At 36.3% G+C, this 16,591-nt stretch overlaps 1 protein-coding gene across 7 annotated transcripts in view; it reads left to right on the forward strand.

The window, feature by feature from the left end:
* The window catches only part of tmod (tropomodulin), a 188,947-nt gene that overhangs the window by 129,550 nt on the left and 42,806 nt on the right, over positions 1-16,591 (forward strand). For 3 of the 7 annotated variants that reach the window (XR_013033712.1, XM_076523034.1, XM_076523031.1), the window contains one exon: positions 7,816-9,522. The exons of the other annotated variants lie outside the window; for them this stretch is intronic. Coding sequence is in view for 1 of the 3 variants with exons in the window: in XM_076523031.1 (XP_076379146.1) it covers positions 7,816-7,880 (65 nt within the window). In the remaining 2 variants the exon portion in view is untranslated. Of the gene's footprint in view, positions 1-7,815; positions 9,523-16,591 lie in introns of those variants that run through there. 7 annotated transcript variants of the gene reach the window in all.

Here is a 16,591-nt window from a genome sequence, read left to right on the forward strand (position 1 = left end):
CGCCGAGCGGATTGCAGTTTTTTTTTTTTAACGTCGACAATTCTCTTGTCCGATTGTGAAGGTGTGCTTGCTTTCACGTTGACGAGTTGCGTCAACTCCACGAACGTGTTCGCCGCGAATTTTTTGATCGCGGTTGTGAATGAAATTGACGAACTTCGTTTGAATTATAACAGCGTTGGTAGGTGTGCTCTCTGACAGCGTTTTGTAGTCACTGTCTGCTCTCGGGCAACGTTTTGTCTTCGCTATGTTGGGATGAAAGTTCCAGGTGTTTATACAGTTTTTCTGGTAAAGGAAAGCACCAATCGCAGTCGATGCCTTTTGGCGGAGTCGCTCGGTCGTTCTTATACGCTGGAGATCGTCGCATTTGTCGTAAGATGATCAGAGAAGGAGAGGCTTCGGATTGTTTATTGTTTTGCAATTACATTTGGTTTGGCTTAGGATATATCGTTGTTGGCGCTTTAGATGAAAAGTTAGCTATTTGTGAATGTATACAGGGAAAGACGCGAAAAGAATCTTTGATCAGGGACCGAACAAGAGTGATACAAAATTAGGATATTTGACGCGGTTTGTCGCGTTCTCGCGAATACAGAATGATTGTTGATAAGTAGAATGAGAACCTCGAATAAGGGTTTATGTCGCATTTACGACTTTCTGTGATAACGCGGTTTAAAGTTCTACAGCTGGAGACCACAGCGATAAGTTTATTTCAATGTTCGTTACAATGAGACAAAATAACTAAGGGCAACAATAAACTCAACTCCTTCAAGGAAAAATATATGTACATTATGTAAATTTTTTTGCTGACATTAAAATGTAACAAATCGGTAGTTACGAAATTCATTCAATCCAGAATCGATACTCGAAATACTTTTTCACTACCATCGCCGCGCCATAGCAATCACGGAACTTTCCGTGGCCGCGTTTCATTTATCTCCTGCTGGCAGACGCAGCCGTTCCTATTCCGCAAAAAAATTACGGCACGCCAATAAATCTGATTTCCGCCGAAAGTTTTTTGTACGATGGCCGTTTGCAATTTCCCGTGATTTGTAGGGAAAAAATCATCCAGCATTTTATCGACTCGCGATCTTCGGCACTCGTCTCTGTTCGTTCCCGAATACAACGTTGTGTGTTTGCAGTGTTGCATCGGTTTTCGCATCGGTTGTTGGATAATTTTAGTCAAATATAGTGTGGCACGTTCAATGATATTTATATAGGATTTTTATATGTGTAGTTCGTGCACGACAAATTTTATTTCTTGCGCCCAGATTTTTATCCGGTTAAAAACTGCGACGCATCTATTCAAATTTGAAACATCGTGTTGTATACGTATGAAGGTTGCTTTATGGTATTTCATTCTTAACACTCTGAATATTTTACAAATATATATTTATATTATTTATTGAAAAAGAGTAGATATTTATATTTATTATTATATTATACAAATAGATATTTTTCCATATTCTTGTACGTAATACTGAAACGTAAATTAAATATGCAGATACTATAATATTTGAATAAAATGGCTTAATTTGACTTAATTATTGTTTCTACTTCTTGTTTGATATGTATCCGGTTCTCTTAATTTACAGAGGAGTGAAGAATGTCCTGTTATAAATCACGAGCTTTATTGTAAAAATCATATTTGTGCGTGAGGTATTCTTTTGATAAATTTACTGTCATGATTCGTGCTAATATATTAGCTTTCCGGCCCTGTAAAGTTTAATTTTACTTTCTGGTCCAGATGAGATTGCAATATAGGATGGTATAAAAAGTCTTACAAATATAAAATGTGATGTGCGTAAATTTACGTTCGACAAGAGTTAAAAATATGGCAGAAACAGAATCAAACTTTTCATGAATAATCACTCTGTACATGCTAAAGTAAATTGAATGATAACAATCGTTTGTACATTTTTATGCATAAGTCTATCAATTTCCGCAAAATATGCAAAATCTTTCTCGAGTTTTAATATTTGCGAATCACCTGATACACAGGCCGTCTTATCAAACTTGAGCATCTCAATTGTCTCATTTATTTTTCATGATACCAATAAATGTCAGATGACACAAGTGTTTAGGTCCGAGATGAGAAATATTCTAGTAGACAACAACATTTTCCAACATTTGTGAACTTTTGGTACTCAAAGTCACGTGAGGGAAGATCATAGTCTTCGTTGGATTCGTTTTTATCCGAGCTTTGATACCGTGATTACGATAACAATTAGATTCTCTTAAAGAAAAATTTTGATGATCTTGATATCTTGAAAAGCCAACAGAACATTTTTTCGTCTATTACAATATTTGCTTCCTTGAATAAACCACTTTCGCCATGTTTTATTTCTCAAGATTCTACGTATGCTTAAGTTAGGTGGAACACTCTATACGTAGAATTGAAGGACTATTTTCAGCGATAATCTTCTGTCGCTCGATTTTAGCGCGGCATGTATTTCGCAGAGGATATGTAATTATAGAAAAGTATCGGATTTCCTCGTAGTTGATTTGTTGAAATATTTCAATACCGCATATTAAAATTAAATGAGCATCGGAAAAATGATACGGCAAACACGGGTAGGTCGTGAGTTACGATTCAATGTGGAACGCAGAAATTTAATGTATACATAATCACCGAATAACGAACCATTTATTCATGAAATACGTCAGTTACGTTCGCACCGTAGTGAAATCAGAGTAACGTTTATAAAAGCGATACGTCGGTTCGCTGTTCGAATATCAGGTATCGCTGTTATTTCCGTATTAATAATTTGGCTTGTTCGCGTTTACTTTGTAGACATTGAAACCATACCCCGTGCATATATTGCATATCATAATGTACAATGTACGTCATCCTTAGGCCCAGAAGTGGCCGCTTTTTTTTACGTTTCCGTCTACAATGAATCCTATTAATATTCTCAACCTTTTAAATCAGAATAATTTTGATTCAGTTGGATCAAATGACTTCTGAAAAGCAAACAAATCGTTCTTAGTTCAATTCTTCTAGCTAGCAACATTCTAATTTCAACGTACGCCTTCTACATCAATTACAGGCTTAGAATCATTAGTCATTTTTCAATCTATAACTAATAACATTGTTTGACAAATTTTCAATTTGTTCCGAATTTTAATTTTGAGTAACGTTTCCAACACATCTTTTGTGAGCGGATCACGAATCTGTAACATTTCTTTGGCTCTCATGTAGAGCTTTCAGCATGCATACAATTTACTGATATCTATAAAACGCATTTTTTAAATTCTCGTTCCAGGTTTTAATTTTTTTTATCTTTCCAAGCATTTTAGTCATTGTCCAGTAGACTAGACTTGCTGTTATCTAAAAAAAAATATACATTCAAATTATTTAGTCCAATTTAAAAAAAAGTTATTCCGTTTTAAAGGTGTTCGAATACCTTTTGCTTGAATTTCATTTAGTCATACTAATCACGAATGCATAAAATTCGCACGATTAATGCGCGACAGAACGAAAGATAATGTTTAATTTCCGGCAAAGCACAACACGATTTGTTCACATAAATTGACTTGCCCTCTATTATCAGAGAAATGCTATCGGATTTTGCAAATTGTACTGTTTAGAACAACACAATAAATCCTGGAAAATATGATTTAGCATTTCTCGATGGTCACCAGTCTGCGAAGCTTGCAATACACGAATAGGCCAGCGTTCCTGTAACGTTTATATTTTGAATAATATTCGGGCCATAATAACGTTGTGCTTTTCGACAAAATCGATTCGCTGCGGGCACTGGAAAACCTTTTTACTTATCGGGATTGGCGAAAACGATGATGACACGTTAAAAATGCTCGCGCCAAGCTCTACGGTCTAGATAGTAATTTCCGGCAAAGTCGTAACTTGTTTGCCCGTTCTCTGCGTCGGGGAACCGATTTCCAAGCAGGCGGCTAAAAAATACGTTTGAAATATCTCGGAGGGTTAGAAGACAATTTAGGGGATGTTACGAACCTACACACTAACACTGCAAAGCTACATATCAACGTTACGGTATCGTATAATGTGAGCAATAACGTAAGACAGCGTGTCATTTACATAATTTTCGTTTAATCTCTATATCTCTAACTCAAAAATTAAAAGCAAGAATTAAAACTGTTTTCCCGCAGCGTTACTACTCTGCTATCGGTTTTTAACGTAGAAAAAGGTCTTGTAATATTAACAGTTTAGTCACGGACGACCATGTCTGGGTCCACTCAGACCCATAATGCTTTCACTCTTGCATATAAACATTTTGAACTGTAGATCTACAATTCTGTTACACTTTTTTTGTTCATTTTTAACACGTTAAGCGCCATATTAGTTACCGGTGGCTGTCGATATAAAATTTTAAAAATGATATTTCTCTATACAAATAAATTTTAAATAATTTGGTTATCATAAGAGAATGTACCTAAATATTACTTGTCATAAAAAAATTGTAATAGGTATTATTAAAACACCGGTATTACAATAAATAATGTTATGTATAGAACACCTCTGATTGATCTATTTACCTATAAAACGAGTTTACATAGCAAAGAATTCAGACATCGAATGTTAGTTCTGTAATTAATTTTATTTTAATTTTCGCGTTACATACATGGTACCTCTTCGATCGCGTCAAAGGATTCGTTGCAAATGATTAAAAAAGGAAACTGCTTTTCGACTTCCGACAAATTTTTTGCGTCAGTTCCCCGGCGTAAAAGCGTTCAACGCGCATTTTTAATTGATACGTCCGCGTCAAAACCTATTTTGAAAATGAGAAACGTCCGGGATGGATTAAAGCCAGCGTCAAAGGGTTCTGTGCGAAACTCGCCGGCGCATTTCTCTAAAACGAAACGTTCGAAGTATTTTTTCGAAAGCAGCCAGTGAAAGCGTCGGACGTGGAATGCGACGATAAAATAACCGTGGCGTAGCACGCGCGGCATCCCTTCGACACCGCGTTAATTACTCGAGCTTTACGAGCCGCGACGGAACGGAATAAAAAGGACGCTGCGTCCTGCGGTTCATCCCTTCGGAGGATTCTTACAATACGAACTGCCCGCCGACAGATTCTCCCCCTTTTGCTGTCCTTTCGCCATGTTTCCTTCCCCATTCGTTCCGCTTTAACGCCGCGGCGCCACTTTGATCTCGTTCGCGGTTCCATTTATATCGTCGCGATCCTCGATCGAGAGCAAACTGACGCAGAGCTATCTCCGCTCGAATATAAATAATTCATCACGCGGCGCGCTCGCCTCTGCTTGTAATTCAGACTTCGGCCGGGATTTGTAATTAGGATTTCGAGAGATTCTTGTCATTTCGATACACGGCGCGGCGTCGACCCGCGATGGGAAAGTTTCGATGCTTGTTCAATATTTTCCGCGCCTCGTTCGCTGATCTCGTTTCGCGTGCACTAGACCAGCGGAAATTCATTAATTTGCTGATGGCGTTTATTTAATGGAACTTTGAGGCACTTTTGTCGGCGAATTTAATGTGCAGCGGCTGCGTGAAGCGTTTGAACAGTTTTTTGTATTATACTTTCGGGAAATTGTCGATGTTTATACTGTTACGTTTTTGTAAAAGAGAGCTGCAGTTACCCTGGATTTATTTCAACCCTTTACGGCACTTTTAAAGTAATAAGAATATTTTCCTCGTAGATGTAGGAATTAACAATATATTCTGATCTTTTCTTCTGCGTATGATCCAGTTATACAAAAGTTTGCAACTTTCGTAATAAGATGTATTTTTTTCAAGTTGTTTTTGCTTAGTGTAAAGTGTTAAAATGCTAGAAATTTAAAAGTTTTTAAGAATATTAGATAATTTTGGTTAATAAATATAATTTATACATTAGAGTTGCATCATTCTTATGCCAAAGTAGAACATGAATAATGAGAATAACGATTATTTAGATCTAAAATGAGAGTATGTTTTATGTAAATCATTATTGTAATGGATGAGGTATATACATATATCAGAAAATGTATTGGCTGTGAATAACTATCCTGAAGTGAATATTATACATATAGTATGAAATATATGCCACATAGGAAAGTGTCTAAAATGGCGGATATTACATATCCTGATTAAATGATTCAAAGGTGAACCTTTTAAACCTGATATAGAGCCTTGATCGTCGTGTATGGAACAAGTAATAATTGATAAACGTTTTCAATGTTATTTGAACGAATTTAGTTTGATTAATAGAGTGGTTTAAAAATACTTTGACGTGATTCCAATTTGCAAAAATACATTTTAAATGTACAAAGCGAATGAACATAGTGGAAATAGCTTACAAGTTTAATAAATAGATAAATCTGGGACAGTAAAATGAACTGTCTCCTTGTAGCAGTAGTCTCTTCAGTTTCGAAGAATTTTATTGAGGATACTGGACATTCCGCGATGATTTTTCATAAATAAATCAGGAAAGCACAGCTTGAGATGGTGCTGTTATGATCGAGACACAATTTATGGTAACGATCGTGTAGGAATATGCATGTAGCTTGGAATTTCGAAGTTCTGTTATAAAAACTTCTTTATGAACAGACTTTTGTGACACAGTATCTAATCTATACGCGGACTCTTTCCCTATTTACGTGCTCTTAAGAGTCCCTCCTAAAACCGGGAAAGTGCTTTTATGGAATAAGCGACGCGTCAACTCTTCGTCTTATGTGTATAAACTCAACAAAGCAATCCCCTTAGAGCGGAAGTACGTAGAAAGTATATTTCGAAGTTAAACGCCTGTGTTTTCGACGAGAAATTGATTAATCTTGGTCGATTATCAAATATTTTTCAACGTCAAATTTTAATTTGGCGCGTTGAAACGGAATATAATCGAAGATTTGGCCGAGCTATTAATGATTCTGTTGTTACTTGATTTAATATATTTACCCTAAAAAACCGCGATTCGTGAATACCTAAACATTTGTTGAAGTTAATGCATGCTATTAGTAAATACTAATAATCTCGCTCTCGATATTGAGTAATAGAAGTAGCGTAAAGTTGAATATAATAACATGCAATGCTACAGACAGTGATATCTCTGTCGGAATCGTAGATCGATTATCATGTCAGTGTCGCTGTCCGACATTCACTATTAAACTAAACGACGCCGTAGTTTTCCGCACGCGATGCTGTTGATTGTCTCGCAGTCGCGAATGTTCTCTAATCAGGCGACGCATCACGATGTTAATCGAACTGGAATTAAGATGGTAATTGTAACATTTTCTATTAATCACCCTGTAGGTCGGATAAAACAGCAATCGAGCACAGCTAGTAATTTGCAACTGAATAATTGAACATAAATGTTTGTCGCACGAAGTACGTGTAAAAATTCGTGTCGGTCAATAAATTAATTACACGATGTTTCTGCAATTTTAACGAAAGATGTTATGATCGTTAGCCGCTTATTGGTAGTACTAGAAATAACGATACCGTTCGTGAATGCATTTTTGTAGGAGACGTTTTTCTGTCCAGTTGTTAAAAACGACTCTCAGATATTGTGACCACTGATGGATAAAATGATTAGACAACTGAAAATTGTCCAAATGAGATCTTCAGATTGTAGATATATTAAACGGCATCGTATGTGATCCTGCCACCAATTAGAGCATCTTAGATTCACCATTAGAGTCTAGAAAATCTAAAAACCATATTGCTTTATTTCGTCGCAATGTGCAACGGCTCTGCCTCGGTTTTCACGGCTTGGAGAAGCCAGACGCGAACACTAAACTCGAAAATACAGTTCCCATGTCATCCGATCGTTCGGCTCGGTATAGTGATCGCTGATTATTATCAGGTGTTCTCACACGGTGCCACCGGTCGGCGACTTTTTTCCACAGATCGGCTACAGCGCATGGGGAGAGCTCCCCGCAACTATACCATCGGCTGGGTCTTGCACCGATAATCACCATTCGATTGCTACAACTATGACTACGATTGCGACAACGACGGCCCAGTAATCCTCTCTCCCTCTGCAGATGTCTCACTTTAACCCGCCATCAAGAATAAAATGCAAGAAAGTGTCGGGAACGGATGAATAACGATGCTGGAAGATTTGTGACGGAACGACGCGACGGTATCCGAGAAACGAGGACACTTTGAATCATTTTCAATACACGTGCGGCGAGATGTCAAGTTGCATTAAAATGTATTGTAGATAACATATTTCACTCGAACATCTTCATACGGCGAAACTTTAGAAAGTCTTTGAGGTTTTCCAGCTTCGCGTACTTCGTGATCTCATAATGGTACATTTTATTTAGTATAATGTGTGTAACGCCACAGTGCTATAGATTTGCTGTTCGTTGTATAATACTGAGTCAGGCTTGTAATGAAAATTTTGACCGTAACTTAATTAAATGTAGATGTTATTAACTACTTTTGACCTGAAATAGAATTCGACGCTTTTGTTGTCAATATTTAGCTATTCCTTCTAGCTTCGTTTTCTTATAGGCAATTACAATTTCAACTGTTAAATAAATAATAAATCAAATACCCCATACTATAATTTAAGACAATTAAACATAAAGTTTAAATTCGCCAAGTTCGTTTGTATTGAATAAATTGCTATAAACAATATTGAATGAGCAAATGCATTGCGCAATTCATGTCTTGCTCAATTTCGTATGCATAAAATAGAAAAAAAGCACATAGTGAATGAAAATATTTAAGGTCGAAAACAATTGATATCTTCTTCTCTCTAGATTGTTATTCTTTAAGAACATAATATAGAAGAAAGATAATTACTTATCTCTGTGTTTGCTTAGCGAATACTTGAGAATTTTTCGAAAAAGAGCATTTCTAAACAGTGAAATAACTAAAAAAAAATGAAGTGAAGGCTTGAGATATGTAGAATCTCCTGAGACTTTCAAAAGTTTACGACCCAATCACGAATATTTAAAATCGTCTAATGTCGTTAGTGTTCACAGACTACAATATTTGAATCTTTAAGTATAAAGTAGGATATTTAGTAATACTTCATCGAATTAATATTTGATCCTCAGCCTAACAAAATCGCGAGGAATATCAATTTCTGTGTCTGTAATGGTCAACTATTAATCTACAAAAATTCCAGCGGAATGGATGCCCGCAGTTTGGATTATAAGATTACACTTAAATGAAGCAATCAAATTTAATCACAAAAAATGATTCGTAAAAGAATTTTGCACACTTCAATTCCATTACATCTAAATCACAAATACATCACTAGCCATAGTTGTAGATTTGTCTTATTATTTCTTTTCTATCATCATTATAATATGTAATATATGTATATTGCAATTTATATTTGATTTCAAAAGTTACTTTTTAAATTGTGATGTTCTTAATTGATTAGGACTAACCTATGTTAAAATCACTTGCAATTAAGCGTGACGGAATCAGGAACGAAATATAAATCAAACTACATTTTCGTACCTAAACCATATTTTTCATTTGGTATTAATTAATGTTCATTTTCTTCGTAGGAGCATTATGATGTTTAAATTATACCATGAGAATTGTGTATTCGTCAGAGACAAAACCAATAAATACTGTTTGATTGAGAAGGTTGTGTTAAAATATCTACAGTAGTGAACATAGTTATAACTTCGACGAAAATTCGAAAATAATAATCTGCGAAGTTCTAATGCACAGTGAAAGTTATAGGCACAATAAATTCTTCCTAATTGACCTTCAGCTTGTACATAAAAATGGACAATTTGCGAAGAGGAGATACGATTATTCGAGCCTCGCGGTTCGCTTTTACAGTTGTTGACAAATTGGTAACTATAAAAACGAGCCACAAGGCTCGTATAATCGTATCTCCTCTCCCTATCTTTGTGTACAAGCTGAGGGTCAATTAGGGAGAATTTATTGTACATGTGACCATGTTTTCTAGTGTTTATTGTATTCAGAGGTATCAGCAGTATCTTCTACTGGCATCATTGTTAACTATTTGCGAAAAATAATTCTCCTAAAATGTGTTATTATAGTATTGTATTAATACCTTATTATAAGCTGAGAAGCTTTTTCACCACACTCGAAATTATGAAATTAGTTATTGCTATAAAATATGATCTCATGTTGTCGAAGTTAAAGAGAAAGTGAAGGGGGCTTAGTTTAGTATAAGTAACAGCAGTACATTAGTAGCAATTGTTGTTTCTTATTGAATAGAAATTAGAGAACAATCGAAGCATTAGATGGAATAAGGTTTTCAATTGTTTGTTCTGTTTCTGTTTAACACGTTAAACGGCAAGTTTGTTTAGCCTTCCTTTCCGTTCAGCCCGCGTTATAACATTCTGCAAAACCTGCGAATACCGTGTTTTAATAATATCCATTAAAATTTGTTTTAGTAACAAGTAATATTTACGTACATCCTTGTATGATCGCCAAATCATTTAAAATTTATTTCTATAGAAGAATATAGTTTCTAAAATATCGTCCGTCACCGGTGACTGACATGGCACTTAACGTGCTAATAATGAATGATAATATCCAATACACTAATGTTACTTATTTTACACTATGCCCCCTCTATATCCCCACTAGTTTCAACAACATCGAATTACATCTCGTAACAACGAAACAAAAATATTTTCAAGCAATTTTTTGTTAATATTATCATTGACATGTAAGTACTACATTTACAATAAATTCTCCCTAATTGACGCTCAGATTGTGCACAAAAGTGGACAATTTGGGAAGAGGAGATATGATTATTCGAGCCTCGCGGCACGTTTTTATAGTTGTTGACAATCGGCTACTATAATAACAGTAATCGTATCTCCTCCCAAATTGTCCATTTTTATGTACATTCTGAGCGTCAATTAGAGAGTATTTACTGTACCGAGTAAAAACCACTGTTTAATTTTGACATTTACAGGAATTCCTGTAAACAGTATTCAATATTTTTTCGTTAAACCACCAGAAACGGGTCCGTCCGACTCGATGGACAATGATATCCCCGACAATGTTTATATATATTTATTTAATCACGTATGTATTTTATGTCTACTAATTATAATTACGTACATTTATATTAGGTATAGTGCGACACATCTTACGTGACCGCTTTTTAGTTCTCTGAATTTTTTCTAATATGTAATCAAATATATCGTCTTTCTACAATAAATCAACTATGTTTGCACAGTGTGTGCCACAGTAATAAGTACAAGATAATTTGTAACAATGCGCTAAGATTTCACATATTATAATTATTATATATTTTAATTATTATATATTATATAATTATATATTTTGCGTATTCCAATCGTCGATTAGAACAAAATATCGATGAAAACTAACGTCAGTGATATCAAAATGATGAAAACTGACGAGATTAAGATATCATTAGTGGAAGATGTAGACCAGGGGTGTCAAACTCAAAAGCTAACTTGGGCCAAATAAACAATGCTTAACTTTAGATGGGACGCAAAAAAAAAATCAATGTTCATAGAAACAAATATTTTTATTTCGACTAGTACATTGCAATAAACATATATAAAGTTAAATTATTGTTTACGTCCTGATACTTGACATCTCTTCTCTGATACTATCTTTCCTATTTCGGGAGAAATTTGATTGGCCGAGACTACTTTCAAAATTTCTAATTCACATTTCTATTTTGTTTTTACTTTGCGTCGGATATATTGACTGGGCCGCAAAAATGTTCATCTCGGGCCGCGAGTTTGACACCCCTGATGTAGACACTTCGTGGAAATCATTGTACGTCAAGTGGAACTATCAGAAATAACTCAGATATCGTGTCTATCTATTCGTGTACAACCCTGCACAATATATTTGATATTTCGCGGGGAAAGTGCAAGCGTGGAGATAGTTTGGGGCAACAGTGTATTTCGTTCCTCGGGATCGATCGGTATCGATTATTTTTCGGTGTGTTCCCTCGGTTTCGCGGTTTCGGTTTCGAAAACAGCCTAGCCGTTCCGCCGGTGTTTCCGGTTTCCCTTCCCAGGACATTCACGCCGGCCGGAAGTGTCTCGTTTTCCCAACCGGACGCCGCGAAACCCGCTGAATCGCACCTGACCACTTCCGGCTTCGCGTCCAGTAGCCTAGCGACGTCTCTCTTCGCAGGTCAGCGCGCTTCAACGCAGCCCCTAGATCCTGGATGTTTTATTTTACTTTTATTTCGGCCTGTCCCGCCTCGAATTTTGCTACATAGATAAAACCGAACCAGATCGTCCAGCAACGCTGCGCGCCGTTTCATTCGGCCAGAAAAAGATTCAATGGCGAAGCTGACCTCGTTTTGCCCCGCTTTGTTTTTCAATGCTTCGCCCATTTCGTTTCGTTCGAAAAATTAATTGTTTCCCGACGGGTACGCCAACGATCGCATGTTTAATATTTGTTCGGAGATTATCCGATCTCTTTTTATAGCGTTAGCTGCTGGCTGGTGTTATTAATAGGTTAGCGCATCGACAACACAAAGTTTCGGATTTGTAACATTGTATTTATTGTCCTAATAATATTAATCGTATTGTTCTTCTGATATGTACATTACCTTAAGTGCATCAAATCCGCGATCTATTAGGTAAATGATCGTTAATTTACGAACTGACTGGAGACAAAAGACACGAGTTCGATTTTGGTCGATGACCACGAAGAAACTATTGCCTGCGGTAGTTATGTGAAAAATGAGTGAGAGAAAGAGAATTCTGTTGGAAGCAATTCTTATCTCACGAAACGAATGTGTTAATTTGAACACGAAGGGATACAACAGACACAATAGTACCGGTTCTAGTTCAGAAATATAAGACTCTTACGCTTTCTGAACACGAAACTTTAATATTATATTATAAAATCGTCGTGTTTCAGAACACGTTTCTACCTGAAGAGCAATAAAATACGTGTACTTACATTCATAAAATAGACAAGATGTAAATAAAATTTTCTAAAACATTACACTATTTTTATCTGATTGTAGATTACACAATTTCGCGTATAAATTGAAGAATAGTATAAACTTTTATGTTTTACTTGAAAATATCTGTGAAATAAATGTTCTCCTAGAATTGTTTATCAATCGAATACACAATAACTGTTAGAATAGAATATTTATATCAGAATTAAAGTGTTCATGTAACAGTTAACTTATAACGGGAAAAGAAATAATTCAGAAGTTAAAAGTTTATAAAATTTTACAGTTAAATTACAGTTGAATCCAAGCCGTGTAAGTTTGTGTATAATGTAACTTGAAAGCTGTGGCGAGTTAAATTCAATTCGATGTTCGATGTCAGAATACACGGCATAATTTTACTGAAGCGTCGTACGCGTTTTGATATTGTTTTGTAAATTGTCACATGCATCAAACTCGTTGGAGAAATTGCATTTTCTGCTTGTTGATGCTATCTAAAGCAGAATTAAAAGTTTTCAGATGGAGGCGCAGTGGATGCAGTGTGAAATCCTTTTTTAATTTCTCAAACATTTGTTCTATGGAAAGAACGAGGGATCGATACGTTCACCGTGGAATCAGTTTCCGAGATAGTCTCCATAGCGCGAGGGAACGTCCGACGTTCACGATTGATTTGCGTCATTCAAGCGCAAACGAATCGCAGCTCGTTGCGCCGGATGCGATTATTTTCCTCGTTAATCGCGTTTCTATCGCTCTGACTCGACGTTAAAAAATGCTTGTCTCCCGGAATCGAGGGGAGATTTAAACGACTTTCGGTATTGAATTCTGTCTTCGCCTGGAATCGACGCATTTCACCCGTCTCGCCGTTGCGACGCTCGAACTATTCGAATTTCTACAAAAGTTGTTATTCATTTGGCGACACTCGTCTCGCTTTCTGCGTCGAAACGAAACGAAACGAAATGTGATACGGAGTATTTCTTCAGGAATACTACCATAAGGAATATTTGCCGTAAGTTCTCGGCCATAGTCAATGATACGCTGACGCGCAATGATGCAATGACAATAAATGCCAGATTTAGCAATGACGTACTGTAATAAAGAAAAAAGGAACGTATGGAATCGTTAGATCGATTCAATATAAATTAGAAACACAAGAAAACAACCGTGTCTTGTTTTTTCGCAACACTACGTTCGAGATTAAGAAAGCGAAATAGGGTAAATGTAGGTATTACTGCGGTTTCTTAATGAAGACGAACATAATGAAGAAAACAAAACCTTCTCTACGCCAATAAATTGACAACTCGAGCTATACCTATTATTCTTTAACTTGAATATTTATTGTTCTCAAAATGTTGGATCTTTGAAAGCACAAATTTCATTAAAAAGCGCAATGTAAAGAAACCATACGTGTGCATATATTACCGCGGTCATGTATCTATTATTGCGAGCCAAATACTGCGGACGTTCCGATTACTGCGTGTCAAGGTTGACATTCTCTTTTAAATGTACACACACAGCTACGATTTCTAGGATCAAGATATTCTCACTGTGTGTGTGGCACACTACAATCTAAGTATAGGTACTCTACAATCAAGCGTGTTCGCATCGGCACATCGAGAACAGAACTACATAGGTTAAGGTACACAGTTCAGTAAATCACCGCAGTAATGAACACACGTAATAACAAACTGTGCGCCAAATACTGTGTTAGTAAATAATATTTGAGAATAGATGAAAGTGACAGTGTATATCGATTTTTTTTATCGAAGTAATGATCATCTAAAAATTACGCTAAAATGAATACTATTAATTACTAATAATTATCAAAAATCAGTATTAAACATATAAAAAATTATGAGATTCATCTTAAGAAGATTACGCATTATAAAATCTTAGATTTTAGTACTTCTATAAAATGCCGCAGTATTTGGGGCGTCCGCAGTAATACCTACACTTATCCTATACATCTGTAGATTTCAAAATGAAGTAAATAAGTAACGGTTATGCGATGTCCATATCAACTGTGGATGAGAATATTGGTACGTTAAGGGATTAAAACTGAAAGAATACGTTTTTCGGAGGAAAAATTCTTTGTCCGCCTGCCGACTGCCATCCTCTCCGGCATCGAACGACGTGACGGGGGTATTACAGTGTCACGGCGGAACTGCTTTAAACGAATCTTTCGGCGACAATAACCGCTAGGAGCTTCGTTCGGATACTGTGTGAAATATTATTTTTATCCTGCATCGCCGTAGGCGGTCATTCAAGGAACGGCTGACCGGGAATCTTTCTCGCGGTCGCAAGTCGAATATTGTCTGTAACCGAGAGAGCGTGTTACCAGCGGATGGGAGCGAGGCAAAAGTAGAATGTGCCTCGGTGATGTAGACCGAATCATTTCGACCGCCTTTGTCGTTCGGTAGCGTCCATCTCCGAAGCGTAGACGATGTCGGAACTAATGACGGCGTGGTGCACTTTCCAGACTTTATTGAATCGCAAAGACGCGAGATTATTAATATTCGGATATTGCAACGTCTAGGATATTATTACTATCCCAAGTAGTGGGTAACACTAATTTTCTATTAGTTTCCAGAAAAGGAAATTTTATTGTAATATATTCGAACAAACTAAATTTTAGTGGAATGTTTAGTTATAAATATTAACTTTGAAGTTTCAGTTTCGTTAACCATTAACGTTAATCATATTCAAGGGAGGACAGAAAGATATCCACCGAATTTTAAACATGTATCTTTGTTCTAAGTATTCTTTTCTAAATTATTTATACTTTATTTTTGCATTAACAGATACAGATACAGAATTATTTAGGCTTAAAGTAATTTTCGGTAAGACTTCTGAGGTCTCTTATGGAATTTTAAAAAATGCTGGATACATATTTAATCGCATAATCGGTCAAACACGCTTGTAATTGGACGAATTGTACTTCTTCCTTAAACATTTTTGGTATTTGTAACGTTATCGAATTTATTGTCTTGTTGATGTTTAATCGAGTATTTCGTCCATCGATGAAATCAGGGGATGTTGAATTTACCGCACATACATTATAATCAACTTTAGTCGGAACTAGGTCAGAGCTAACATCAGCCACTAATCATGGCGAACCAATATTTGAATACCATTATTTCCTTCAGCGGCTACGAACGCCCGATTCCCAAGAAAATGTTAGAGTTCAGGCAAACTAATAATTTCCTAATACGGTTTGCTCAGCAGCAGATTCTGTTTTCGTTCATATTGTTACTTTGCACTTTGTGTTTGTCTTTTAAGCACCATGCTTGTTAAAAACGTATGCGGAATCTGCGGGCTAGCTACATCCGTTTTTCTTTCCTGGCACACAAGACAATAATATTTATTTTCTTCTCCTTTCCCTCTTGATTTTTCCAGTTGCAATTATCCTCGAGTACACTTTTGAACTTTAGTTAATAAATCGTCATTAACCTTTTAGGCACGACGCGCCACTATAGTGGCTTTCGCGGATGTCATCTCTCTGGACAACGCGCCACTATAGTGGCTTGCTCTAGTAGCTCACTCGCTCATCGTTTGAATCAAATAATCGTCTTCATATGCATTGTTTCACACTTCTTTTGTCTTCACATCAATTTACAACAGTCTACAGGGTGTCCCAAAAATGTCTCGCAATCCGGAAATGGCGAGTTCCTCGGACCATTTGAAGCAACTTCTTCCTTTACAAAAATGTTCTCCGAGGCACCGTTAACGAGTTATTAACGAAAAACAGTAACCAATAAGAATCGAGTACG

This window comes from Megalopta genalis, chromosome 6 (assembly GCF_051020955.1).
Source record: "Megalopta genalis isolate 19385.01 chromosome 6, iyMegGena1_principal, whole genome shotgun sequence".
NCBI classification, from domain to species: Eukaryota; Metazoa; Arthropoda; class Insecta; order Hymenoptera; family Halictidae; genus Megalopta; species Megalopta genalis.